Here is a 27,827-nt window from a genome sequence, read left to right as displayed (position 1 = left end):
AACTGAAACACCACCACCAATGGACAGCTTGTGAATACTGCTTCTCCCCCGCAAAGAGTCCGATTCGTACATGTGTAAAATAAGCTTGTTTTTTTTATTACATTAAGGAAATGTAAAAATTCAAACTCTCAGTAGAGGAAATTAAAAAGCAATTTCAATTAGTTACAGACTGTACCATTATGAATTTATTGTACAGCCATATTTCAGATATTTTATCTTGAAACAAATGGAAACCTGCCAGCAATGGGTATCCAAGTGCATTTCTCCCTCCCCCAGGAGAAACAGGGCACTGGGAAGGAGGAGCCTGGACAAGAAAGTGCCACTTTGTACACACAGAAAACGACAAATGTTCTGGAGAGGTGGGAAGAGGAGAATGGTGCTAAAACACCTAAAGCAGTACAGGTCAAGGTTCCCAAACCAAACTCTTAACATCCCAGAAGTATCATCTCAGAGCAGTGGCCAAACCCCTTGGCTTCCTACAAGAGGCACCTAAGTCTCCAACTAACAACATCCACACAGTTCATTAAGCAGAAAAGTAGGAATCATCCTGTTCTTCATCTGATGAATCCTCTGCCTCGGCCACAAAGAGCTTCCCCACAACAGAGGTCTGCTTCACTTCTGCAATAAGAAAAACGGGTTATTAGTGCGTGTGCTCGGGCTTGAAGAGCAGTTACACAAGGTCCACAAAGCAAAGACACTTATGAGAAACAGACTGTGGAAAAATGATGAAGCACAAAGATTGTGGACACCCAGCAAGGCAGTGGCAATGTGACAGTAAGTGAAGGAGCCTCAGATAAAGGAGGCAAAAAACCCACAGAGCACTTACTTTGATCAAAGCTGAACCTGGCTCTGTGCGAAGCCGGCGTCCCAAGCACGCCTCCAGCCTGAGGAGGGACAACAAGGCTCTGCTCAAACAGCCGAACAGCATGGGAACAGCGGAACCGCGGGGAGGGGGAGAACTGGCACAGACCCCGCATCGCCTGGAATGAAGTTGCCCTATTGCTATGCTACATTTTCACTAAAAATGTAAACTGGTCAGCTACCACAAACACTGTCACTAAACTACAGACACAAGCCTGTTCTCTGCTTCTGGGATCTCAGCTTTTCAGCCAGAAGAATTGTAATTCTTCTTAGCTAAAAGAATTACAAAACCTAGGATACTGAAGGAGTACGTACGTAAATTCAGGGACTATCTGATACGAGGTGAGAATTATTGCTTCCTTTCCCACTGTATAGAAGAATATAACAGGAACTTAACATACCTAGGGATCCCAGAACTCAAAAGCAGTTACGAATCCAGAAAAAAAAGCAATGTATTTAACCCCGACAAGAAATAGCTCTTTTCTAACAAAAACAAGTTTTCTCCAAGAGAAGCAGATACAAAACCCAGAAGTCTGGGAGGAAGGAGGGGAGGGTTCCTGCTTTCCCTCTTGAATGTACACAACTGGTCTGTGAGCCTGGGATTCTTTTGCCCGCTGCTTAGCAAAACTTTGCATCGTTAAGGTGGAACTAGGCAACATTCAAGGAAACCAGCATTACCGACTTCTTCTTGACATTGTCCCAGGTGCCTCTGCTGCCCTGCGTGTTCTTCTGCATTCTGAACACGTGCCTGTCGTAATCGTTCCTGTAGATGCAATCAAGCACATTAGCGTCACGGGCGTGCCGACTGCGGAGCCCGCTGGACACAGTTAAAGGCATTACACATACAGCTCGGATTCAGAAAGAAAATTAGCATGGCCATTAAAACAGTTGTTGGTCAATTAAATATAACAGCAGCTCTGGGAGTGTAACAACACGGAAGCGTTTAATGAGATCACGTGCTAGAACTCTTAATGCAAGTATCAGACAAAGCTTCATCAACTTCCCAAATGACGTCCATTTCCTGTCCATTGGATAAAATGCCACTGTCTGCAAGTTTCAAGACAATTCCAGTTTGTTTCAGGAAAGCCTGAAGCAGGTGGGTTAACGGGTTAAGGCTTGAAGGAGCAAAGGAACCTCTGCTGAGGCCAAAGCCCAAATCACTGCCTTCTCCAAGGGTAAAAGGACACGCGAGTGGCAGTGTTGTCGTTGCCCACACTTAGTTGAGTAGTTTAAACGTCACACGGTGTCAAAGGCAAGAGCTGTCTCTAAGCAAATCCCTCAAGGACTGCAGGATTCACTGTGCACGCTCTAAGTATGGGAGTGAACTGGCATCCCAGTTCCAAGAGTGATCTTGCTCAGAAGACACAAAAACCAATGTTGGGAACAATCAGAAAGGAAGGGGTTAGCAGAGGGACAGCAGTATGAGTTCCTACCTGTTGATGGGTACCAGCATACCAGGGCTGATATGCTCACACTGAGGGGTTTTCACTGCAGGGAAGACAGCTGAGGAAGGTGTGATCGGGTTGTCCGTAAGCGCAAAGTCGTCATCGTCATCATCGTGGCTTCCCCGGAACGTTGGCAACTACAAAGCCACATCAGAGCAATCAATGACCTGCCCTTTTTAACAGAAGTCTGCTGAAAAGGCTTCTCAGGGGTCTGGTCTCAGAGCGGCGACAGGACACAGCCTCTTCGCGACACTGTGAACCTCGGTTGTGTCCCTCTTCCCTAAGGGAGGAGTCCCAGACTATTCTCTCCTCAACAGGCAGTTGCTCCATTCCCTTCCTCACTTCAGTTGTGTTTTTGACTCCGCTATGTCCCTCTTGAGACGCAGAAGCCAGCAATGTGCACAGTACACAGGATGCAGGTGTGCAAGGCGCGACAGCAGCCAAATGACGCCTCCATCTTGCTCTTACTACTCCTCCCGTTGATGCCCAACATTTTGGTGACCTTTTTTGACTGCTACTACACATTCAAAAAATAATTTCTCATTAAAATTACAAACTACTCTAAAATTACTTATTATTTAGTACTACTACTAAAATTACAAATTACATTTCTACTCAGGAGGAGGATTTTGGGATTACTCAGTGAGCTTCTGGTCCTTCCATTTTGAAGCGAGAGGAGAACTGGAAAGTTTCAGAGAGGAATGACACAGATGATTGAAAGCACAGCAGGTCCTGGCGGGGGAAGAGCTATAAACGACATCAGGGGTGAACAGGGACCAGGACAGTCGTCCGCTGTCTCTTTCCCCATGAGGAGGGCAAAGTCAGCAGATGTAAGTTCAGAACAAATAAAAAGATTACACTTCTTCACACAGCAAATAGTTCAACTCGAGGACTTAGCACAAGAAAGCCTGCATGGGTTCAAGGAGGGACTGGACTCGTTCACGTTAGGGGAATCCACTCACAACTAAATACACAGGATTTCTCTCAGGAGGTACACCTCTCGCCATACATGGCAGAGGGAGGTTAGGTTCTTTTGCACAGTTCAAGCTAGGCAAAATAAATTTGGGGGGAAAAGAAAGAAAAAAAGAAAAACAAAAAAGAAAGGAGAACCCTTTTGAATCACTGGCTGACATCGTACTCTACCAAAAGAGGACTCTCCTGGAGCATCCCCCTGCAAGAACAGGGTGTCTCTGTCATGGACACATTCATTCTTTCATAGCCAATCACTCAGACTTGTGATGGGGATTTTGCCACAGCACACTGCAGTTTATAACAGCAGTGAAGCCAACATTGCTTAAATTTTGACTTTCCAATGAGCCACGGCGTTACTCCATGTCTGGATGAGCGCCAGAATAAGAAACACACCACTGCCACAAAAAACCCACAAAAGAGCAAACACATTCAGAGAGCTACAGGTGTGGACCGGAGTCCCTGCTGGAACTGGGTGTTAGTTTTAATGGGCAGAGCTAGTTTGGTCAGATAATGGCAGAGAGATGTGTCGGGAAATAAGCTTCAAAAATTTTCTACAGAAGGAAAACCCCAACTCATTCTCTTGATAAATAAGCACCTTTCTCTTTACAAATGAAAACAGAGTCTTAACTAACACCTGGAGCACACGAGCGCGCTTCACCACAGCTCAGTGGGGGTTCATCACCGAGCTGGGGTAACGCTCTCCAGCCCCAGTGCTGCAACTGCTGGGGGAGCTCGGGGCTGCAGGTGGAGCGGAAGGGGAGAGGAGGGCACTACTCCTGCTTTGGTTGCCAAAACAAGCCCAAGGAAATGGGGCAGCTCTTCAGTCCAAACGCGCAACAAAAATAGGACAGAGTAACTGAACAACAGACGAGGGGATAACAGAACTCCCAAAGGAAAGCCACCCACAGGCATCATCAAGAGGCGAGTGGTTTTACACGTGAGATGTGCTGAGAGGAGAGAAAGACAAAAACCCTGTTTGGCATCAACATGACTTTAGAAAGAGCCCGGTTCCACAGCACAAGGATCTGATGGTCACCCCCAGGACAGTGGTATCACTGCACAACCAATGCATCACAGCGTCAGAAGTTCCTCCCGCACAGAGGCAGAAAGGACACCCCTACCACAGCCTGGTTTTACACATCCATCCAGCGGAAACGCTCCTCTGCAGAAGCCATGTTCCACACGTTCTCACTGCCAGCAATCCAAGTATTGCAATAACAAATCAAGGAAATAGGCCTCTCCCCCCAAATCCACAAGATTTTATTGATGGAACTGAACCAGCAGACTGTAACACCCCCCCCCCAAAATACCAACCAGAAAAAACATACACATATACACACTGCTTTCCCAGATTTACCTTCACTCTTCTGTTCTGAAAGGGCGTCGCAGTGAAAATATCATCGTGGTTGTCCTTCGGCAAATGGTCCAGGAAATCTCTCATCTGCTGCTTTCTTTTGAAGGTCCCCACTTTGGCAGTTATCATAACCGGCTCTTTCTTATCTAAGGGAATCAAAATATTAATTGTTCTAAGACATCAGTTATGTAGTATGGTTTTAAAATTCACTAACTATAATCAGTGCTAGTGATACGGAGTCCAGTGTCTCCCTCGTGGAAGTGTTTTATAGCGTCTTTGTGTTCCTATACAATTAGTGCTTTCAGAAAGAATTTCTCCACATCTTTATCAAAAGCTGACTCTAGAGCCTTGCATAGCCATTGCAAGTGTCATACATCAGCTATTTTATTACTATTTTAACAGAATTATCCATGCACCTGCATTTCGGAGACAAAAGACACTTAGATTTATAACCCATGTCAAGAGGCATAAAGCACCCAAACAGGTTCCACTGCACAGAGACCAGTTTAGCATCCTTGACACAAGGTTTATGGAACATTCATTGCGACTTGAGCACATACAGCTGTATCCTTTGCAAACCTTAATCCAATTACCGCACCTAAATGATGAGCCATTAAACCTACTTGAAGGAAAGAGAGGACTTTCTCACTTCCACTGGTGTATATATTCCTATCCTCTGCTTTCTGAGTGAATTTCTGGGCAAATTTAGAAGAACATCTTCCCAGTATCCTCATCTTCAGACAAAAACTATAATAGCTGCTTGTGCAAACAGTCAAGTAAAGAAGAAAATTAATCCACAGTTCACAGACTTTCAAAAGAACAAAGTTATTTTTTTATCTATGCTAAGATTCATTGTTAACAGGATGCGCTCGCCTTCTGAGAGAAAGCCCATGAAGAGCTCCTAACTGCCAAGGAAGATCCGTGCTTAGTATTTACGCAGGGCTGCACTTAGTCCTTTGCTTTGCTACAGTCATTTTAGAGTCTCTTAGTATTTAAAAGACCCAAGTGAGTCCAAGAGGTCTCAAACATTGCTTTCCTCAAAGCAAAAAAACCCTCAAAACCACTGTGGCAGACCGACCCTTTACGACCACTCACTAACCAAAACAATCGCGTCTTCTATTAAGCTGCATCCAATAATGTCAAATACCAGGGTGAAACAGGAAAAAATTCTCTATAAGAGATCAGCAGTGGAGAAATGAACAGCAACATTAGAACAAGCTTTCATAATCACAGAAGTGCGGAGAATTTGGATACCATGATAACAGTCAAAATAAGATGGCTTCTGTCTGTGCTCCAAAATGCTCAGGAACAATACCACCACTATCAAATTCATCACAGAACTGATGCCCAGCAGATTCTCACATGAATTCTGTAACTGCAACAAATGTTTCAAAGAAACATTCAAGTAAAAATAAAGTGCATCGTCCTGCACTTGAACCCTCAATCTGCAGCTTTTCCAAGTCAGTGCAAAATCACGATTCCCTGAATTCAAGGGCAGGGAAACCTCCTGAAACCTCAGAGTCATCTTTGCCTGCAGCTACGTAACACCTAAAGCTTCAGCTGAGCGACAGCATGTCTTTGTCAGCTATCAAATAGCTTTCCTTACCTAAGCACTTACTAACTCATTGTAACCTTCTCTGCGTTAAATACCTGGACCGAGCATCTTGTGCCTTTCACTTCAGAGCATATGTGCTCTCCGTAAACATGAATTACTGACTTCAGAACTGGACAGAAAACAGCAACAAGCACGTCGGTGCCAGACACCAGAGAACGTAACTTTGCTGTTCTTGCTCCGCAGCCCTTAGCGCGCCCAAGGACCCCATATCCTTTCTGGGTAGAGAGCTCTACAAGCAGCTCATTATCCACTAGACCTCCAGGAGCCTCTTAAGGTACAAACAGCTATTTGCCCTTAGGTGGCAAGACCGCTTTGAATCTTCCCATCGTGCCAAAACCTGGAAAACTCTAAAAATACCCTTTCTCTTCTTGTACTTCAGTCATTTATGACATTCTCTGAGCTCTGCAATAAACCTTCATACTATAGAAGATAGCCTTCTTCACTATCGGATCCTTACGCATGTTTGTCTGTATCTCTCATTACCTAATAAATATTACATTTAAAATTACTTAAAGACAAGAAGATACCCAGAAACAGGATGTCAGTACCTTTCTGTTCTGGTTTGCCTGAAGCGGTGGTCTTCTTGGCATGCATTTTGGAACCTTTTGCCTGTTGTTCCTCTATGTACTTCTGATGGCATTCTTCAGCAGAGCGAGACCCCACCGCCATGGCGACCTCCACCCAGAAGCCGTTCTTGTGCTTTGGAAAGGAGGCAACGGCCCTGCCGAGAGAACAGAGCTGCAACCCTCGTCACCCCAAGAACCTGCCAAGGGAAACAACCAGCGACCAGCCGCCCTTCCTAGAAAGGCGCTGCGCGTTGGATGTAGAGAACCTTGTCTCTGGTGTCTTGTCCAGACACTTTAAAACACACACGTTTGTTTGAATAGTTTAAGCTAGCAGCTCCCTTACAAGATAAATTTCTTCCTTATTTGCAGCAGGTCCCCCCCACCCCCGAGACACGAGCTCATGCCTTTTCAGGTTTCTAATCCAAACAAAACAAACCCAAACATAGTCATTTTATTACTTAACGTATGTACTAAATACTGCCCAGTAGTTTAAGTAATTGGATGATGCATTGATTAAACGTTCTTGCAGTTAATCTCCCCTTTACAAAACTTAAATACATAAGCACATCATGTTTAACATTTTATTCCATTAGAGGAGAGAATATGCTGCCTCTGACTTACTGTCTAAATCATAAATACTTTTACCATATTATTTACCTGCTCATGGTTTCCAATTTTACTCATAGAAATGTTTATCACTTTTAACTTAAGTACGTGTTTTTGAAAAACAGGTAGAGGAGTAGATTTAGAAAATTCTTCCCAATATCTGTGTTGCTCTCACTTTACACTGATGACTGGTAGGGGCTGCTGCAGGCTCACACATCTACAGTTATTCTAGAAAATACTCAGTTGTTTCCTTTATTTCACTCTCTCTTAATTTGTTAACAGTATTTTTTAAGAGGGAATTAAAACGTAAAGGAAACCTAACATAACGTGAAGGAGATTGAATCTGAAAACTCCAAACCCAGACCATTCAAACCCCACAGTTTCCAAAGGGAAATTTTGCCCTGTGAACAGGGCGACCACTTGCCTGTAGAGCTTCTGCAATTCCTTTTCAGACCAACCGTCAGCTGCACTGGGAAAAACTTCTAGAGATTTCTGCACCTTTTCCCTCCCAGGTTCTCTTGATTTTGCTGCTGAAGACTTGGCAGTATTAGAAACTTTACAATTTGGTTTTTTATTCGCTACTTTTGAATTCTTTTCTTTTACTTGAAATTCCTCTTCATTGGTTTCAGGCTCAGTGTCAGATTCAAGGAAATACCTTGGAGGGTTGATTCTGCTTCTCATTCTCATTGCCTTATCAGGCAGATGGGAAGTACTAGAGTCACCAGAAGGAATTTTTCCTTCCAGTAAATCAGAACCATCAAGGCACTTGGGCACACTTAGCCTCAAGGGCACATTACGGGAGGCAGTAGAGTTATGGGAGGCAGTAGAGTGTTTTACTGTCCTTTGTTCACACAACACTTTGTTTGCATCATCCTGTGAACTTTTACAGTTAGAGGAAGATTTAGAGTTTTGAGTCTCTTTTTCAAATAAAGGTTGACTTTTCCTTTTGATAGACAGTGGGATATCTTCACTGGATTCCTCTTCCTCATCTTTGCTTGATGATTCTTCTGTCAAATGCTTGTCTTGAAGTTGTTTGGCTGACCTTAAAGAGTACTTGTAAGCCTGCTGACACATAGCCTGTTCTCCATGTTCTGTTCCTCTCTTTTCCTTTGTCGTTCCTGGGATTCTGCTGTTGTTGTCATGTTTGTTTAGTACTGCAGTATTTAAGGGAGTCAGCTTAACAGAAACCTGTGTTTTAATTTTTGTACTATCAATTGCACGATCACTTTCATCATCATCTGAAATGAAGTGCCTGGCCTCCTTGCTTCCAGTGGACTTGGTTTCTCTTTTGGAACTTAATCCTTTTTCATTGTTCTTCCCTGAAAAAGAGGATGTCAGTAGATCACCACACACTGCAATGTAAATCATGACCGTGTTGTCAGACAAGCAGAGACCAGCTCCCTGCAGGGTGCAATGCATCCCAGTGAACTCCTTTCTGTTAGAGGCTGCAGCCTGTAGGAAGAGACAAGCAGCACAGCTCCAGCATGCAGCTCCCCACGTTCTGCAGAAGCCTCTCCCCACACTAACAGAACACTGGAGTTCTTCAGGACAAGGAGATATTCTGCTGAATGGTCACGTTAGGATACAAAAATAAATTAAATGCTGCTTCCCTCTGAAACAGCAAAGTGTGACTCGAGAGAAATTGGTGGGGAACATTTCACCATGCTCTGCACTGCTCGCCCCTCCCCATTTCAGAGACATGTAGCACACGTTATCTGCAACCCATTTCCGAAGGTTTACCTGTAACTACAAACTCATTTCTGCTGTTAAGGGATGTCCATAACCTTACCAAACGTGACTGAGTAAAACCAGCACCTACTGAAGCTCCCCGAGATGGCTACACCTCCTTTCCCAGACGTGTATCTCAGAAGGATTGAGTAAAAGCCTTCTGCCTTCAGACATACGCTCCCATATATTCGGGATTAAATTCTTCAGGAACAAGAGGTTACATGACACAGACAGGAGAGCATGTCCCAGCAGGCAGGCCATTCCTCTGCACGGCAGTCAAGAGGCAGAAAAAAATCCATTTACACACGACTCTTACAAAGAGTGAAACCAGTTGTAAGCATGGAATAGCGTCCCTCTGCCCAGGGGGAGTACAGCCAGCTGTGGGGAGGGTTTCTCATGGACAGGAGACCTCCTGTTCCTGCCCCCTTCACCCCCACCACAGACTGCCTCCAGGAGACTGAAGAATTGGGATTGTCAAGGCTACCAAAGGGAACGTGAAAGTATTGAGCAGATAGAGAATAAAATAGTAAACAGAAAATGTTGCTAAGATGCCGTGCCTAAGGCTAAGCAAACACTAACATCCCAAAAGCTTTACTTGTGCTACAAAAAGCTTTTCTGCAGGAAACATTACAGCTGCGCCAACAGAGAAACTTCTGCTTTATATTTACGTTGGTTTCAGGGTTCTATTATTTCCCAAGTTCTATTAAAAAGGAAGGTTTTAAAACTGTTAATACACCTTTTTTGCCTCCATAGGCATTTCATTTCTTTTAAGTCATCCAGCTTAAAGAGTCAAGCCAGACCACCAGTTCACTGGCCTGGTGAACTCTGCTTCTCTTCAGGCTCCCTCGAGTCACACGCAATAGCTGTTCGGAGAGATCCAAAGTATGGGAGCAGAAACTTCAAAAAAATCATAATCCTTCCATTTCAGTTTCCAGAAAGAATTCTGCATATTCCCATTATGTAAATAAAGAAGTGATTTGCAAACATAGTTTATGTTCAGACCTGTAAAACTAGGCATTAAGGCTACTCTGATAATTCTTCACAGAAGAAGCAGTCGACCACTAAAAGATTTAAGTGATTTCTTTGCATTAACAGGACATCACCATACCGCTCCAGCACCCAACTCATAATCCCACTGCTTCTAGTCAGTAACTTTAAAAAAAGAAAAAAAAAAAAATTTACCTTTACTTTGGCCTTTTGGTGGTTTTTCTGTTCCCTTCATTACTTCCTTTGTTTTATTCTTCTTAGAGGTGGAACTGGTCTTCCGTTGGGATTTTTCACTACTAAACATCTTCAAAATAAAACAAACAATTTAAACTTCTGCAAGACATTATGTATCAAGCCTACCGACACCAGCTCTGAAAAAGCCAAACGTTTACAGGATGGGTAGATTTAAAAAAGTCACCTACATCGACCAGTATCTGCTAAACACTCTTTGAAGAACGCGGGTTTATACAAATGCATGCAACCAAAGCAGCTTAGCCAGGCTTCCTTTAAATTTAAATATTCTAAAGCACAGGTTAAGATCTCAGGACCTAGAACTGCTGGAGTTGGTGGTAAATTGGACACACATCTTCACTGCTGCAGCTGAGCATCAGTGGTAGTGCTCCCCCCGTGCCATAGGGCCGACTAACCTTAGAGAGAAAAAACTTGGGAACCCCTGTGACCCAGACCAGCACCTGTGGGCAACTTCCTGCTTGATATATTTATCTTTCAAAAAAACACCTATTCTTCCAGAAGTCATTCTCCATTATCCCCCTTTTACAGACAACAACAATTATCTGATAATACAGAGATCAAGACTATTTTTTTGTTTGTTTTAAAATGTTTTTATAATGTTTTCAAGATTTCCTGCCCCTGCAGGTACTTATAAGAGCTGGACTCTTTCTGTTAGATAAACAGCCAAATTTGTTCATTATATTTAAGACACATTTACGTAACAATGTGCATAAGAATCTTACCAAGCTCAAATAATCTACTCCACCTTCTTCTATAGTGACATTTAGTTTCTGATCAACAAACTCACGTTGTCCACACCAGAAACTTAATGGGGGTTTAACAAGACGGCCGCTGCGAGTGTAAACTCTGTTTGAGTCATTCAATACAGAATTGCGCTTTGGTGTTGTATCTGGAAGAAAAAACAATACCATTTTGTCCCAAATATTGTATTGAAAATTCAGCTTTGGGGATTTCTTCACAAGCATAGGAGCAATATTGCATTGAAACCTGCTCATTTGCACTGAGTACAAGAAAAATATAAAACTTACTACAATGTTAAGTTGTTCTTTTAAAAGCACTTAGAAATAAGGGTACCTTAACGTGACTGAAGTAATAATCTTCACAAATTATACAATTTATTGTTCTGAACTTTTTATTTTTACTTTGTTTAGAAGGTTATAAATACTGTAACAGTCATATAGGTAAGTAGAATGATAAAGAAAAGTTGTCACACTGAACAAATCCTAATTGTAACGAGAAAAAAAAATAAAACAGCTTTTACAGTGTTAGCAAGAAAATCTGATTACGATATTAACAAATAGTACAAGGAAGCTTGGCCAATCCCTATTGGAACCTTTGGCAAGATATTAAAAAGGGGTCACAGTTAAACGCAAAAGCAATTAGTGTCCATAACAAGGCTAGGATTGCATTACAAGGCAAAGAAAAAACAGGCAGATCAATAGGTTACGGCTTTACAACCATTTCTTTGGGAAACAGAGCCAACATAATGAATTTTTCCACAATCCATTCCATCCATCCCCAGTTGTGATCACTCTCTATGCCTCAACTGCGGCAAAAACATTAACATGCCATAAAACGAACCTGCTCCAGGAGTTGACAAGAGTTAAAACTAACCCAGCTAAAAAGGAGGTGGGCACTGCAGGGGAGGAGTCCCAAGGATGGAGCTTCAATGGAGGTATTAAATCCCACAGGTGTCCCAGGAGGACTAAGAAGAGATTATATTACACAGAATAGCAACGGGAAAAAATTAAGTCAAGTTTGCTATCAGAATAAACAGTGCTGGAGTCGTTGCCTTCAGCTCCTACAGACCAAGACAGGCTCCTAACTCTCAGCACAGCCCCAGGACACTTGTAGCTGTTTTACAGCAGTAAATAGAAATAAAGAAACAAGTCAGCGCTCTTGATCACTGCAGTCTAAGTGAACACAAACCAAAAACTTCACCCAACTACTTTGTTACCTCTTCTATACCACCTAATTAACGAGATACAAAACAGACATATCTCTTGCCGGGGAAAACAGCTCCCAAAAAAACCCAACTTTTTTTCCCAAGAAAAGGATTATCAACTACTCACAAGCGTTTTCATCATTCTTTGGTAATACTTCATAGGTGGTGTTTCTGGTTTCAGGTTTCTTTACGTTTCTTGCTGAGTCTTCTGCATTTTTCAACGCATCCGTAACCACCGAGTCACTCTCTTCATTTTCATCTTCAGTATTTTGTTTTTGTTCTTTCCTAACAATTTGGAGTTTAAGAAGAGAAACAATAAACCTCTGAAGCAGCTGTCCTTTAACAACACATTAACTTAGGCAAACTCAAACTCTTCTCCTCACCTTGGCAAAAGCCCACTAGCACGGTGCAGCTGTACTCGTACAGACCACGTCAGCCGCTACACCAGTGAAGCCCTTTGCTCCTGTTCACTCTAAGGCTACGCAAACAAGTGGAACAAACCCAAACTAGTATCACAGAGAAAGGTAAAAGGGTATCCTTCCAAAGCAGTGACCACTATTTGCCTGGAACATAGTCTGCATGTGCACATCTGCAATCTTTTATACTCCTCTGGTACAGTATTCTTAAAAAAGCAAAATCTCAATAAATACCTAAGAGAACATTGCAATGAAAGAGAATCTCCAAAGAAATTACCTTCTTCTTTCCTCGAGAAATTCCTCAATGTATTCCTTCCACTTTTTGGAAAACCCATACATAAATCTTTTGATGAAACGGTAGGGAAATCCTGTTTGAAACAAATGTAGCATTAATGATAGCTGAGCAATACTTTTAATCAGAAGTGGTAGAAACAATATCTGGTACAATCACGGTTTTGTAAGCACCTCAGAAGCTCACTACATCTTTAAACACTAGAGAGACAGGTTTCCCCAGTTTGAGAGAATAGCACACTTCATAGAGAAGTCAACCAAGGGGTCATTCATTACAGATGTCAGTACCTGGAGACAGCATTCTAGTTTTCCGGGAGCCAGGAGCATAAGCTCTCCCCGTTCGTCCAGCTGGACTGGCACCTGCTTCTCCACAGAGGACCACAAGTCCCTCAGACAGCCTGAGGCTTTTGGGCTCCTGTTAAGTCTAAGCTGTCTGGGACTTACCATATCAAGGAAGCTCCACTTGGAAGAAAACATTATTTCGCTTTGATACAGAAGCTGGATCAGGTGCACTAAAAGTATCTAGCAACAATATTATAAACCAGGAGAGTTCTTCACGTAGTACAGATACAACAGAATGACTCTATTTTGTCTCTGAAATTGAAACAGAACCCTAAAAACAAATATTGATGCAAAAGTATAATGTAATCCTTCGTTGCAACAGAGAAGGAAAAAAGCATCACTCGAGCTCCAGCCTTTTGAGCACAGCAGGTGACATTTAATGCTCTCGTGGATACTCTCACCTAGCCTTCCCACTGGCACATGTAACCTGTACGGGTGCCGGAGCACTCCGCCATTGAGCCACTGCCTGCCTGCTCACCTGCCTGCTCACCACGTCTAAAAACCCAGCAGCGTTCAGCCTCCAACACCGAGACCACAAGAGTCAGCAGGGATACAAACATCCACAAACTTACTCTTGGGAGATGGAAGGCCATTGATGTCAGCCGGCACCAACAGACAGTTCAGTAACTGAGCTCCTCTGGGAAGATGGGAAATGAAAGGCACTGTTTCATTAGTTTATTTAGCGTACAATCAAAGGTCCATCTAGCCCCAACCAGGGAAAGGATACTAACGGCAGAGGCCAGAGTATAGGAGCAAGGCAAGCATACAGGAATACTCCCTCCAAGCAGTCTCCCAACCTCCAACTGAGAAATCAACACTGATTTCTATGCATTTAAAAGCCCTAGTGGAATTTGTCTTCCAGGAAATTACTCAGTCTGCAATGGAACTCATGGAAAACTTCAGCATCTACAAGCTCCTGCTCAAGGATTTCCACAAAGGAGATGCACGTAGCGTGAAAGACTTATTTCCCCTCTACTAGGTTTTTGTAACTTCCTTCATCGGCAAGAGACCGCACATAACTGATCTTTATTGACCATCTCCATTCCCTCTGTTATTTCATTAACCTCTCCCACACCTCCCCAGCACCCTGTTTTGCAGGCCAAGAAGCCTTAGCTTAGTTTGTCCTTTGCCCTACAAGAGCCTTTACAGCACTTTAAACCTGTCATTCTTCTCCATGCATTTCCTACTTCTGCATTCTTTTTAAGAGTAGGTTGTTGGGGTTTCTGCAGGGAGGGGAAAGGAAAGATGTGGAGTTGTACTCAGTCTTCAAGCTGTTCATGTATCATAAAGGTTTTACAGCTGAGAGCAGTCTTTTTGTCCCGTTCATTTCCAATGTTCAAGTTGTTTAACTGCTAGTGAGCATTAAGCTGAGCTCTTAATAGAGCCATCTATCACACCCCCAAACCTTGTTCTCAGCTTGTACAGTGAGCTGGGAGTCTTACAATCATATATCATCATATACTGCCATATGGGCGTTGGACTAGGTGATCTTTAAAGCTCCCTCCCAAACCAAACTATGAAGCCATTCTATGCTGTGTGTAACAACACTCCTTCCCGTACCGCCACATGCATCATTTCACATTTATCAAGACTGAGTTTCATCATTTTAATGCCCATTCTGAAGCTCTCGGGATGCGCTTGTGTGGCCAGCGCTCACCCTTACCATCCAGAGCAACTTAGCAACATCAGACTACAGCTGCTGCTTCCCAGTTCGTCTTCTGTCCTGCTAAGTTTATGAATCTGCTCAACAGCCCACATCGCTATGGGATGCTTTTTATTCCTCTGATTTTCTACTGCTATTTAATCCCACAGAAGCTCCTCCTCCTTATCACATAACTACTTTGTGTCCTTACAAATCTTCTCAAGTGCCTTGGTAGAAGCCCAAAGTCTAGGGGCCCCGTCAAAGCCGCCTTACACCATTGTGAGACATTGCTTTATCTCTAGTAGCACTGTAGGTGCCTTTCCCCACTCTCTGTACATCCACCAATCCCACTCATTATTAGTTTCTATTGGTTTGCCTCATATGAAAGCCAAACTCCGCACTCCTTAATTTCAAGGGACTTGGGAAACAGCTTTCTAAAAAGCTTTGCCTTAGCCACCCTTCAGGCCCATGGGTATCAAAGCAGTTCTTTTGTGACATATTACATGCTAGTTATTTCATCCTTCAGCTCCTTTATAATGCTTTAGGAATAGCATTTCCTTATAGCACCGTCCTGGTTTCAGCTGAGATAGGGTTAATTTTCTTTCTAGCAGCCACTATGGCACTGTGTTTTGGATTTAGCATGAGAATAGTAAACATGGGTTCATTCTGTACATGGACTGGATAAAATATTTCCTGACCATCAGGAAGGGCTCCAGGCAAACACAGCAAGTGCCATTGCACAGATGCAGGCCAGAGTGGAGCAAGCACTACAGGGATTCCTGCTTGGCTGTGGGGCCACCAACCACAGAAATGACCTCTCCAGGAACAGAGCCGGTGCAATTCAACAGCCTGTACTGTCCTTTGCACGGTTTCATCACCAGCGACCAGTGGACAGGTTTGGTAGCACACCTGGACGCCCAGATTGCCAATGGCCACTTTGGATAACAAAGCAGAAGTAGTAAGTGCCTAGCCAGTGCTCTTACTGCAACGCCTCTCATTAACAACTTCAGTGCTTTGAAGAATCACTTGGAGTATCGGTGCACATCAGTCAAATCCTTTCCACAGGTAAGCAGTTCCGTACCAGTGCAGCGCTGTTCACAAACTGGTGGTGCCGCTGCTGGGAGCCCCAGCTGGTCCTGGCTGTCAGCACCGCTGGTTTAGGGAAATCCTCAGGCTAGACTTTAGATGTGGCATTTCTTCTCCTCTCTACCTACATTTGCTTGTCTTTAACTTCTCTTTTGTTTCACATATCAATATTGAATCTGTTCAGGGTATTTTCCACACTGACCCCATGGCAGTTTTTGTGTTGGGGGATGTTGGGAGGCGAGGGGAAGCTGAGAAGGAAGGACGTTTTGCCATAAGCGCTAAGTTTGAAGATCAGAGGAATTGACCCAGTGCAATCCATTAACTCTTAGGCTTAGGAAACCTCTGTAGTTCTGGAGCCACCCTGCTCAGAAGTCTCTTGCTGTCACTTTTCCCCCTCAGAATATTAAAATAAAACTAAATATAAGTATTTAGCAGAGGAACTAATAAAAAAAAAAATTCAAGTCAGAGAGCCGCCAAGTCAAGTATTTATCAAAATGCATCCCAGTACTGCAAATGAGAGGAAAAAAATTAAAGCCACAGACAGATCTTTGGATGCCTTGTGCTGGGCCTGAAAGAGCAAAGATGCATATATGCTCCTTTAAAAAGAGTGTGATCACGTGGGCAAGGCACGTCTGTATTAAGGCAAACATTTATTCCATCTATGCCACAGATGATCTTTATGTTCCTAGAGCTGCCTGTAAGCACTGCCACAGCAGCTCATTTACTGGTGAACATGACAGAGGGCGCACATGAAGCAAGAAAAATAGAATAAAGCCTAGCCTAACTTCAACTTTGTGTGGAAATTAAATTTCCATTAAAATTCCATGTGCTTCAAAACAATCTGAAGAAGGAAGTTTTGCTGGATTTGGTACAACGCACCACTTAGACCCTAAAGATGGATCAGTTTACTAAATTATAAAGCACCGACACAGCATAACTAGTCTCTCTCCAAACAGAAATTCCACGTAGCATTGCAGAGGTAGTCATTAATTGCTGACTAGTAAGTCACAGATAGAATGTGAAAGCCAGAGTAATTTCAGTAGTGTATAAACAATCCTCATTTGAACATCTTAGCACTATTTAAATGCCAAAGCATTGACCAAAATTACACAAAGGTAATCTTAGCAAAAACCAGCTTCTTTAAAAGAACATACTCATTAGCCAACTTCATGCTCTGAAAGCCCTCTCTGTAACTGCAGCACCCTAGAAATGCCAGCTACAATTACCGTTAGATAGTACTCAGAAATCTGATGCTGGAGTCACTTTCCAGCATGTGCCAATACCCACTGAGACCAATGAGCAGGATAAGACAAAACATTCACTTCAGCAGTATGTTCAATCATAACTCCAAAGGCCTTCTCGGTTTGTAATGTTACATTAAGAACCATCTTCTTACCTTCTTTCCTCATGGAAGCTGAATCTATATTTCCCTGTAGCAAGTAGATACTGCCGGATGATGTTCTCACTCGGTTGTGTGCTATGCGTTCTGTAATTGCATTACTATGCCAAGTCAGATCTTTCATATCTCTAAGACAAGACAGATAACACGAAGAACAGACATAAAACACTGTTTTTATAAAAGGAGGACTTTAAAACTAGAATACTGATATTCCATATGAGACTGGAATTACATTTTATGAACGATACAGACACAGGCAGGATGTGCTAGATTTTCTTAGCTTGGAAGAGAAACAGTTCTGGCCTCATCTCATACTTGGACAGGAGACAAACTGAACATGTCAACTACTGCAAATGTTAGTCACAGAACATTAGCTTGACATTAGGCTGCAGAAGCAAAATGGACTAAAGGACTCCATCCAGCTCATTATTGCAGTGATACTATTTTATGGAAGTTACAAAACTACCGTTATACGGGTCAAATGTATGCTTTCCCCAGGATTCTTATATTTATTTCTCACCTTCCTATTTAAAGACAAGAAGAGCTGAAGAAGGAGCCCTAATATGTGCAAAAATTGGAATTGTTAAGAAATTATTAAGGGACTTCTCCATGAGAAATAAAAAACAGACCCAAGTATTAAAGTAGAAAATCTACATAAAATGTTGGGGGGATTTTTGTTTTGGTTTTTTGGTTTGTTTTTTTTTTAAATACACTTTTACAACAGTAACCAACAAACCAAACTACGGAACAGTACAAAGGACTGAAACCCCAGACAACAGTGAAAACATTCAACTGTATAACTTTTCACAAAATACTAACAGTAGTCAATTCAGAGGGTCTATAGAGTAAATCAAATACATCATGTGTAAGCCACATGTATCAGATACACACCACCACAAATGAAAAGAGAACACGTTGCTGGTAGCGAAGGGTACAAAGCAAGAGGATTGGTTGTTTCCATGCAGGCATGAAACAAATGTCAGCTCCTACTACAACTCCCACCACAGAACATGTAGCCTCCTGCCATTGCTCGGGAAACAAATGGAATTACTTCCTTTCACAGTGCTGCTGCTGTTGAGCGAGGTTCTGAGTTTTCAGTAGGTAAGTAACTGTGTTAGGTAGTTACTAACTACAGGAAGAGTAGAATACTCTTTTCCAAGGGTATATTTTCACAATGTCTTCATACAACTTTATTGCAAGCTAAATCTCTCCTTTGTTCTGACACTTGTTTTCCTGATCTTATAGCTATTTGAATACAATCTGACCAAAAACATAACCAAAAAGCCCCAGAGAGTCACTTTTCAGGTAGATCAGGTCCTGCCATGGTTCCCCATATAGCTGTAGGAGTAATAGTGCCATCACGAATGATATGGGAGGAACATGTGGCTGATGGCAGTCTGTGCCGTGTTTGACTTAAAGCAGCCACAAAATAGAATTTTTGTGAAATGAAACAGAAGCTCCTAAGACCCCTAGGCAGCACCAGTTTGGGGGGTCTACTAGACACATTTGTCTTTATTCCTCTGAAGCTCTTTGATTGACTCAGGACTGGACTTTGAAATGATTATGTGACCAGTCGTTTCCTGTATGTAGGCACTCTGCTTCTTGCACACATGAAGGAATTCACCTCTTTCCTTGATAAGTAAGTTTAAGCATCACTTTGTATTTACCAAAGGCTAAGAGTTAAGTTCCTTGAAGGTGCAGTTCTCATGGCTAAGTCAGGACACCCATGGTTCCTTCTCCCCCACCATGCACCAGCTCTGCTGTTCTGCAGGCTCTGAAGCGAATGGGTTGTGTGCTTAGTCAGAAGACAGCTGTTTAAAACAAAACAGTAAGAGCTGTAAGCACTGTCACAAGGATGCAAAGGGCTGCGTTCCCTGTGGCTGGGGAGGAAGGTGGCAGAAGTGTGTGGAACTGCTTCCAACCGTTACCAAGATATTCCAAGAATACAAGTCTCAAACTACAGCTACTAAGCCAAGTGAAGATGGTATAATCTTTCTAGCTCTGATGCCGAAAGCCCACCAACATGTTTTACATTGTATTTAAATCAGAAAACAACTTCTTACTTCCGTTTTCCTTCAACATATATTGCAGTGTTACCATCCATCACTTTAATTCTCCAACTGGTTAGGCAGACATTTTTCTGTTAAAAAAAAAGAGTCATTTTTAAATTAGACTGAACTATGCAACATCACCAAGGCATTAGCAAAATAGAAATTAACTCCTGTGTAACTTGAGAAGATATTTAGGCACCATCTTCCAGACCAGAAAAACTGAAAACAACCATTATACACATAAATGTTGAAGCATAATCAAGCTGGAGTCTAACACACAAGTGAAGACAGAAATTTAAATTATAGAAACTGTTGAGTAATTTAATGTTGACGTTCAGAAGACAAAGTCATTGGCCAAGACCTTTAGCAAATCCAAAAAGCTCCTCACAAAAAACCCCAACACTATGCCATACCTCTTACACTTTGTCATCTGTCCTCTGTTACTGTTCTGAAAAAAAATTACCCATGAGAAAATAAAATTGTATTTACTAGCTACGTTATTGCTAAACTGTAGACAGTATTAAAATGGCTGTATCTGATATTGCAGACTACTGACACACAAACAACTGCAGTACCTTTATTTTGCATGACATAGCCAGTACGCCAGTTGCATTCAAGTTGCGGTTTGGAAAACTGTGTGTGAAACAAACAACTTTGTTTTAAAAAAAGCCTCTCAAAAAATGTTTTTTTAACATCTGAAACTATCACTATTTCTCCTCACAACTTCGGTTAATAAACTCCAGATCTTTTCATTAATGATGTTCGCCTTTTGACCATCAGCCTTGACTTCACTGAAGATCTTACCAGCGATTTAACCGTGACTGAGAAAAGGTACCCGACATGTACAGCCAGCACCTGCTTGATGCTCAGATCTGTAGTGTCCAATAACATCTCTTTCAGCATCTTCTACTCAGCTACAAATCTTAAATATTAACAGATATCTGTTCCTTCTCAAAATCAAAGCTCATCATAAAGGTAACTTTTTTTTTTAAATACAGGAAAACATATCAAACATGCTTGACAACAGTGAGGGTGAACAAAAAATTAACATGTTTCACCAGAAGAGACTGCAATCCCACAGATTTCTCCAGGAAACAAAGGAAACTCAATCCTTGGGCAGGTACGCTTCCACCAGTTTCCTAGGGTAATCACCGAGGAATGTGGCACACTTGAAAAATACACTGCTTCCTGTGAGAATTTTTCAGAAAGTTGGCAGTACTGCCAAGCATGCATTGAATTGAAAATAAGATCTGCAAACTAGTCTCCTAGGAAAAGATTCTTGTCCTGCTCCATTCAATATTGTTTGGATATTCCCCAGGAAAGCCAAGACTTTTCCTCCCTATCAGCTGTACAGATTCAGTTAACTTTAGAACCAACCCTAGCCTCCAGCTAGGAAAGATCTCTCCTCCTTGGCTTTGCGTAGACAGCCAAGAGTGGATTGGTGAGTGATTTCATGTTTCACGTCTATCATACCAACACATGGCAATTAGTATATCAAAGAGGTGACATATACGATCATAGAATCGTTTAGGTTGGAAAAGACTTTTAGTATTGAGTCCAACCGTCAACATAGCACTGCCAAGTCAACCACATATGAGGCTCCTTCAGGTAGGGAACTCTTTCAGCCCTTACTGTGGCTTGCGAACACAAACAAAAGGCTTCTTTTATACAAAAAAACCCAACAAAAAGCCCTGAGCATTGTCATCTTAGAGTACGGGCAAAAAATAAATGCCTTCCCATCAAAAGGATTTACCAGTACAATCTAATAAACTGACAGTTCGTTCTCTTCTGAGTGCTCATTACTTTTGACTAGCAAAAAAAAAAAAAAAATTAAAAAAATCACAACTATGAGCTACAAGCAGCCTGCAGGAATATATCAGGTGCCCTAAAGTACGAAGTTCTCCCACCTCTTTGTCTGCTTTGCCAGCAACTTGATCTGTACGAGGTTTATCCAAAGGGACCTTAGAGCCTTCTCTTGGCTTTTGCTTCCTTGGAATGTGGACTTTGGGAGAAGAGAGCATAATACTACATAAGCTCTGTGAGGGCTGTTGAGAATTAGTCTCCAGTATCTTTTCCACTCCATGAGCATCTTCCTTATTACTTGGATGGAGCTCTCTTCTGCCTTGATGAAGTTCAGCACATTTGGCTTCTCCATTCCTCCACCTTTCTTCTAACCGATCCCTATTTTTAGAAGGGGCAGAGTTTAACTTCTGAGTACTAGTCACTATATTTGGAGACATTTCATCATCAGCATCCATTGATTCCACAAGGAAATTATCCTGATCGTCCTTATCCATGGCCACATACTCTGTCGGACCATTCCTGAGCTGCTCAGCAAAAGCAGATTCGACTAATGGTGCTTCCGTAGTTGTGGAAGGAGGAATGTTCTGCTTGACTGGGTTTGAAGGTGTTGGATCTGCCCATTAAAAAATAGAATAACAAAGAAATTAGTGATATTTGAGAACTAATAAAAAATACATTCATGAAGTTAGCTCCATTTTTAATAAGAGGAGGTTGTATTGATTAACACTACAGCAACTGTAAAAGCACTGCCTATTTCAATTTTTAATGATAACAGCAAGCCACTCTTGAATTTGTTCGGACTAGCTTTTCCTCACCACCAGATCAATGGCCCTGCTGTTAAAGACTTATAGATATCCTATTTTCCCCCAAAACCAAGCTAATGCACTCCATACCTATTAATGGTATATCTTTACCATTCTTCCTATCTTTCCTTTAATGAATCCTCCTTGCAGAGCAAAACAATCTGTTTTCACAAAAACAAAAATCTCAAATATTTCCATCTTTCCAGACTTCAAGATCTGGACCTGTAGCCATACTGCTGCTACGCTAGGAGCTACAAGCATTGGGGTTTGAGTTTTCAGATAAATTAAGTTCAGTTTTGAAGTTGAACCCTACTAAGGCTTTGGCAAGCATCATTTTCTTCAGCTGCATTTTCAAAATGGAATTACAGGACAGATGCATAGACAGGGTTGCCATCAAGTAACAATATGGAAAAAATAGCAGAGAATTTCTCACGGAACCAAACCTTTTCTTATTATGTATTAAAAGCTAAGGGGAAAAAAAAAAGAGCCAGCAAATAACAAGTTTAGGATTTTTCCACCAAGTTTCACATTCAAATGGCAAAGTGTTACATCTAGTCTCTAAAGAACTCTTAACCACATCAGAAGCCTGAAGGTAGATGGCTGTCATTGTCAGAGGAGATAGCGCACTCAAACAGACCAATGATGTCAGGCTTTAAGGTCAGAAGCCCACAGCTCTAAACCACAGTTAAACCAAGTTAATGCCATCTCCAGGTTTGAAAAGGCAGATTTGCAGATTTCTTCCTACATTTTCCATTGTGCACGGGCTACAAAGAAAGAACGATACTCTGCCAAAGCACATGAGAGATTATAAGCAAGAACAGAAACCCTGAAGTCAAGGAAGTTTTTGAAGTGTTTTTAAGAGCAACACCAAGTACCTTTTCGCTGCTGCTGCAATTTCTGCTTTACACGCAAGAAGAACTTCTGAGGGGATTCCAATACAAGAGGGTCTACAGCTAATGCTTTCGTGGTTGGGTTCTCAGGAATCTGAGCACAAAACAATTCTGGAAAATAATAACACAAAAATAAATCTCTGAATTTGGGGAAGAAAAACATTTGGGGGGGGGGGGGGCAGGGGAAGCAAAGTACATACTTCAGAAGATACTAACTCCACTGTATAATAACACATTTTCTTTTCTTTCCCAAGATGGCTGGGCAATATGACCTTTCCCTGTCCATCAGGGGGTCAGCTGTTCTGTTGAAAACCACCTTCAGGTGTGTGTATGCACCTCTGAGTGTGACCCAGCCCACAGGCATCTGCAGGAGTTCGGGAGTGCCTACAAACAGGGTGCATTTCACAGTAGTAAAGTCTAACAAGTAGCACCAATACTAACCGCTTTTGATATTCGATCAAAAGTCATTAGCAATTTGTGATGTGATAATGCGAGGGCAAAACCATACCTTTGGAAATCTGTTGTTAAAAATGGAAGTAAGCTTTAGGAGCTTTCACTTTTTGTAAAAACCATAGAATCCCAGACTGGTTTGGGTTGGAAAGGACCTTTAAAGGTCATCTAGTCCAATCCCCTGCCATGGACAGGGACATCTTCAACTAGATCAGGTTGCTCAGAGCCCCGTCCAACCTGATCTTGAGTGTTTCCAGGTATGGGGCATCCACAGCTTCTCTAGGTACCCTGTACCAGTTTCACCACCCTCAGCGTAAAAAATACCTTCCTTATATCTAGTCTGAATCTCCCCTCTTTTAGTTTAAACCCACTCCCCCTTGTCCTATCACTACAGGCCCTGCTAAAAAGTTTGTCCCCATCTTTCTTATAAGCCCCCTTTAAGTATTGAAAGGCCACATTCAGGTGTCCCCAGAGGCTTCTCTTCTCCAGGCTGAACAACCCCAACTCTCTCAGCCTGTCTCCATAGCAGAGGTGCTCCAGCCCTCGGATCATCTCCGTGGCCTCCTCTGGACTCGCTCCAACAGCTCCATGTCCTTCTTGTCCTGGGGACCCCTGAGCTGGACACAGTTCTGCAGGGGGGTCTCACCAGAGCAGAGCAGAGGGGCAGAGTCCCCTCCCTTGACCTGCTGGTCACGCTGCTGGACACGCAGCCCAGGACACGGGTGGCTTTCTGGGCTGCCAGTGCACATTGCTGGCTCATGTTGAGCTTCTCGTCCCCGAACACCCCAAGTCCTTCTCCTCAGGGCTGCTCTCCATCCCTTCAGCCCCCAGACTATTTATACCGACCCATATGCAAGACCTTGCACATTGTCTTGTTGAACCTCCTGAGGTTCAGAGGGACCCACTTCTCGAGCTTGTCCAGGTCCCTCTGGACAGCATCCCTTCCCCCAGGTGAGTCAACTGTACAACTTGGCTTAGTGTCACCTGCAAACTTGCTGAGGGTGCGCTCGATCCTGTTGTCCGTGTTATTGATGAAGATATTAATAAGTGCCAGTCCCAATATGGTCCCCTGAGGGACACCACTCATCACTGATCTCCATCCAGACATTGAGCCGTTGACCACTACCTTCTGGATGTGACCATCCAGCCAATTCCTTATCCACCGAAGAGTCCACTCATCAAATCTGTATCTCTCCAATTTAGAGAGAGGGATGTTGTGGGAGACCATGTCAAAGGCCTTACAGAAGTCCAGAGAGATGACATCTTTATCTCTTCCCTTGTCCGCTGATATAGTCACTCCATCACAGAAGGCCACTAGGTTGGTCAGGCAGGACTTGCCCTTGAAGCCATGGTGGCGGTCTCAAATCACCTCCTTGTCCTCCATGTACCTTCGCAAAGCTTCTAGGAAGATCTGTTCCATGAAGTTGAGAGGTGAGGCTGACAGGTCAGTAGTTCCCAGGGTCCTCCTTTCTGCCCTTTTTAAAAATGGGTGTAATGTTTCCCTTTTACCAGCCACCATAATAATGGTTTAATCTCATTTTTACTGAATCCAACATAAACAATAAAGTAACAAATGGTTTTATGTTACAACAAGGAGATTTAGGAAGACTTTTTCATATTTAACCATAAATGAGGGCATTGCCTCCTTCATAACAGCAAGCTCTTTTGAGAACAACTCAATAACCCCCCCCCAGTGAAAATAGCATACAGCTGCCCATGCTACTGGCCAGATAAGACAGGCTGAGCAGTCAGCCTAGTTTTCTGCAATCACGTCTTAAAACACACACAGACAAACCGGGTAGGTCTTCACCTCCACGTAAAACCAGATAAAAGTTCAGTACAGGAGATTCGTAAGTACTGTGCTGCAAACGGGACCACACATAGCAACGAAGTACAACCCCTCTGATAGGCCAGCCAACATTTTGGTGGGTCTCCCACTCTCGGTGATCATAGTGTGGGAATAACTGGGCACCACCGCAGGACACCTTCCTCTTTAAAATACCTGTTACCTTTCCAGATACAGAGCTCTGGGACAGGAACCAGAAGGAAGGCCATTCCTACTCACCTGCAGCACCTTTACAGCAAGGGACACAGTGCTTGCTTGCAGGTTCACATTACACCAACTGGTCAGACACAGAATATGCACTGGAAAAGTCATCAGACCAAAGTACCCAGGAAAACGCCCCAGAAGTATTTCAAACCCTAAACAACACTTCCACCAACCTTTCTCCTTTCTGTATTGACTGTAGGGAGTAGTTAAAGTACTTGTTTGTTTTGATTTTTTTAACACATAAAGTATAATTCTGTTTTTCAAGATGTTGCCAAGGGTCAATCCCATTCACAAACACAACAGAGGAGCAGTTAAAGCCAGACTGAGTAAGAGAGGGAGAAAATAACACGTAAAGAAAGGGGAAGAGCCATAAGGGACGTGCAGAGGAAGCCATGCCGAGCTAAAGGTTAAATATCAGACGGTTTTCTCGGAGAAGCGATCGAACAAACCTTCTCCTGGCTGGATGCACCCCCCGGGCAGCTCGGCGGGTCTCTGCCGAGGGCCGGCCGTGGCAGGGTAATTACGCCTTCGGCTCTGCTCCACGGCGTTTAGGGTGGGCGTCAGGATCAGGTCGCTGCCGCAGCTCCTCTGCGGCGCCTTCCCCGCGGGCAGCCCCGAGCCCTGCTTCTGCCGCAGGGCCCTGGCCTTCATCCGCTGGAAGATTTTGGCCGGGGACTCGCGGGCGGGGGGCTCGCACGCCCGTCGCTTCAGCGGTCGCTCGGGGCCGGGGTCCGCCCGGATCTCGCCAACATCCAGCGGCTCCTCGTCGCCCGCCACCAGCGCGGACTGAAAGACGCCGCCAGCCGCCGGCCCTCTGGCGCGGCTCTCCCCGCGGCCCGCCGGCTCCGCGGCGGCCGGAGCGACCTCGCGGGTGTCCTGGCCCCTCAGGAGATCCTTCAGGGGGGTCAGCGTGCCCGCGGGGATGCTGCTGAGGTACACCGACCGGAACGGCAGCTCTCCCCGGCGGCGGGCAGGGCCGCCGGCGGGGTTTCGGGTGGGTGTCACGATCATCTCGCCGCCGAGCCCGACCGCAGCCCTCCGCGGCCCCTCACGGCGATCCGTGCCCCGGCCCCGGCGCTGCCCGCCGCCCCCTCAGACGCCGGCGGCGCCAGGCCCCGCGCGCGGAGCGGCACAGCGCGCCATAGCTGTTAGAGGATTTGAGCGGGGCCGCGGCGCCCGGATTGGTGGCGAGGGTGTGTGGCGTCACTGCCCGCCTGGGCGGCGGGAATCGGGAGGTGGAGAGGGGGGGACGGACGACGCTGCCGACCGGAAGTTGCGGAACGGCATTTAGGGAGCGGCAGCGCGGGCTTCTGCCTCGGCTCCTCTCGCGCGGTGGTTCAGTCCGCCCCGCCCGGTGGGCGTGGCCCGCTGCCGCTGAGGTACAGGCGGCCGTTGGCGGCTGAGGCGCTCGCTGAGGGGACGGGGTGGCGGGCGGAGGAGGTTTCCCGGTGTTGAGGAGGCAGCAGCCGGGTTGAGCTGCCGGTGAGAGGAGGAGGGCGAGCTGGGCGCCAGGGGCTCTGCCGCACGGGGCCCCTCGCGAAGGCCCCTAAACCCGCCAGTCTGGCTGCCAGGAGCAGCGTTAAACGAGTGCGGCAGCGTCAGGCGGACGAGCCCGCAGGGAAAGGTGACAGGATAGGCACAGGGCACTTGGAACAGGGCGCTGGGATCGGGGCAGGGCGCCGCAGTCCCGCGGGGTCGGGCCGGCAGGATTGACCGAAACCGGAGCGCAGCCGGGGAGCTTCTTGCCTCCGCTTTCGGGTCGAGTAAAAGCAGAGAAAACGAGTGTATAGAGATGGCTAGCACACCTCAGCAGCATCGAGACGTACAGTCGCTGTTAGAGCCTGGCCTGCCAAGTGACCCCGAGCTGTAACTACGTGTAGGGTTTTTAAAAAACAGCAATAAATCCAGTCTATAACCGTTAGCTTAAATGGGGGTTGTAATTAGATTTCTGAAAACATAGGCAAGGTGTTGTCTCTGTCTTGGCAGAAAATTGAAGTGGTGGAGTTTCATATATCAAGTGGGAAAGGAGGGGAGTTAATTGCATAATACATGTAATGGGAATGAACAGCTTTACCCAGCAGCCTGGCTCTCCCAGCTACTGAGAGGCACGGTGAGGAGCATGAGGAGTCAGGTGTGCCTGATGTTTAGGTTAATCCTAGTAGGTAGTCTTAGAAATTCAGTGTTGGGTAAGAAATGACCTCGGTGTTTACTGTAATTGACCAAATGCCTATTAATAAAGAATAGCTGCATTTAAAAAAAAAGTAGCTATGCTG

The 27,827-nt window shown here is 44.2% G+C and overlaps 1 protein-coding gene across 2 annotated transcripts; it reads right to left on the bottom strand.

Annotated features, from left to right (window-relative positions):
• Positions 1–84: 84 nt before the first annotated feature.
• On the bottom strand, positions 85–26,688 carry MIS18BP1 (MIS18 binding protein 1). 2 transcript variants are annotated; one of them, XM_054828605.1, is made up of 16 exons: positions 26,004–26,688; positions 23,040–23,165; positions 21,466–21,974; positions 19,571–19,647; positions 17,505–17,635; positions 13,025–13,115; positions 12,459–12,616; positions 11,109–11,275; positions 10,330–10,438; positions 7,844–8,738; positions 6,796–6,968; positions 4,636–4,778; positions 2,295–2,443; positions 1,540–1,624; positions 827–884; positions 85–618 (listed from the first exon to the last, which is right to left on the bottom strand). In XM_054828605.1, the coding sequence occupies exons 1-16, from the start codon at positions 26,563–26,565 to the stop codon at positions 524–526; spliced, it is 3,528 nt and encodes a 1,175-aa protein (XP_054684580.1). In that variant the 5' UTR covers positions 26,566–26,688; the 3' UTR covers positions 85–523. The 2 variants fall into 2 exon arrangements, with proteins under 2 accessions (XP_054684580.1, XP_054684581.1); XM_054828606.1 differs by lacking the exon at positions 827–884.
• Between the last annotated feature and the right edge of the window lie 1,139 nt (positions 26,689–27,827).

This window comes from Grus americana, chromosome 5, assembly GCF_028858705.1.
Source record: "Grus americana isolate bGruAme1 chromosome 5, bGruAme1.mat, whole genome shotgun sequence".
NCBI classification, from domain to species: Eukaryota; Metazoa; Chordata; class Aves; order Gruiformes; family Gruidae; genus Grus; species Grus americana.
The sequence above is the reverse complement of the archived record's forward strand: the minus strand, read 5'-3'. Positions and strand labels throughout refer to the sequence as shown.

Coding starts and splice junctions, on each gene's coding strand:
- MIS18BP1 (XM_054828605.1), bottom strand. CDS start 26,565: ATGATCGTGACACCCACCCGAAACCCCGCCGGCGGCCCTGCCCGCCGC. Junction 21,975..23,039: donor ATTGCAGCAGCAGCGAAAAG/GTACTTGGTGTT, acceptor TTTAATGGGCAG/ATCCAACACCTTCAAACCCA. Junction 10,439..11,108: donor GAGTAGATTATTTGAGCTTG/GTAAGATTCTTA, acceptor TTTATTTTGAAG/ATGTTTAGTAGTGAAAAATC.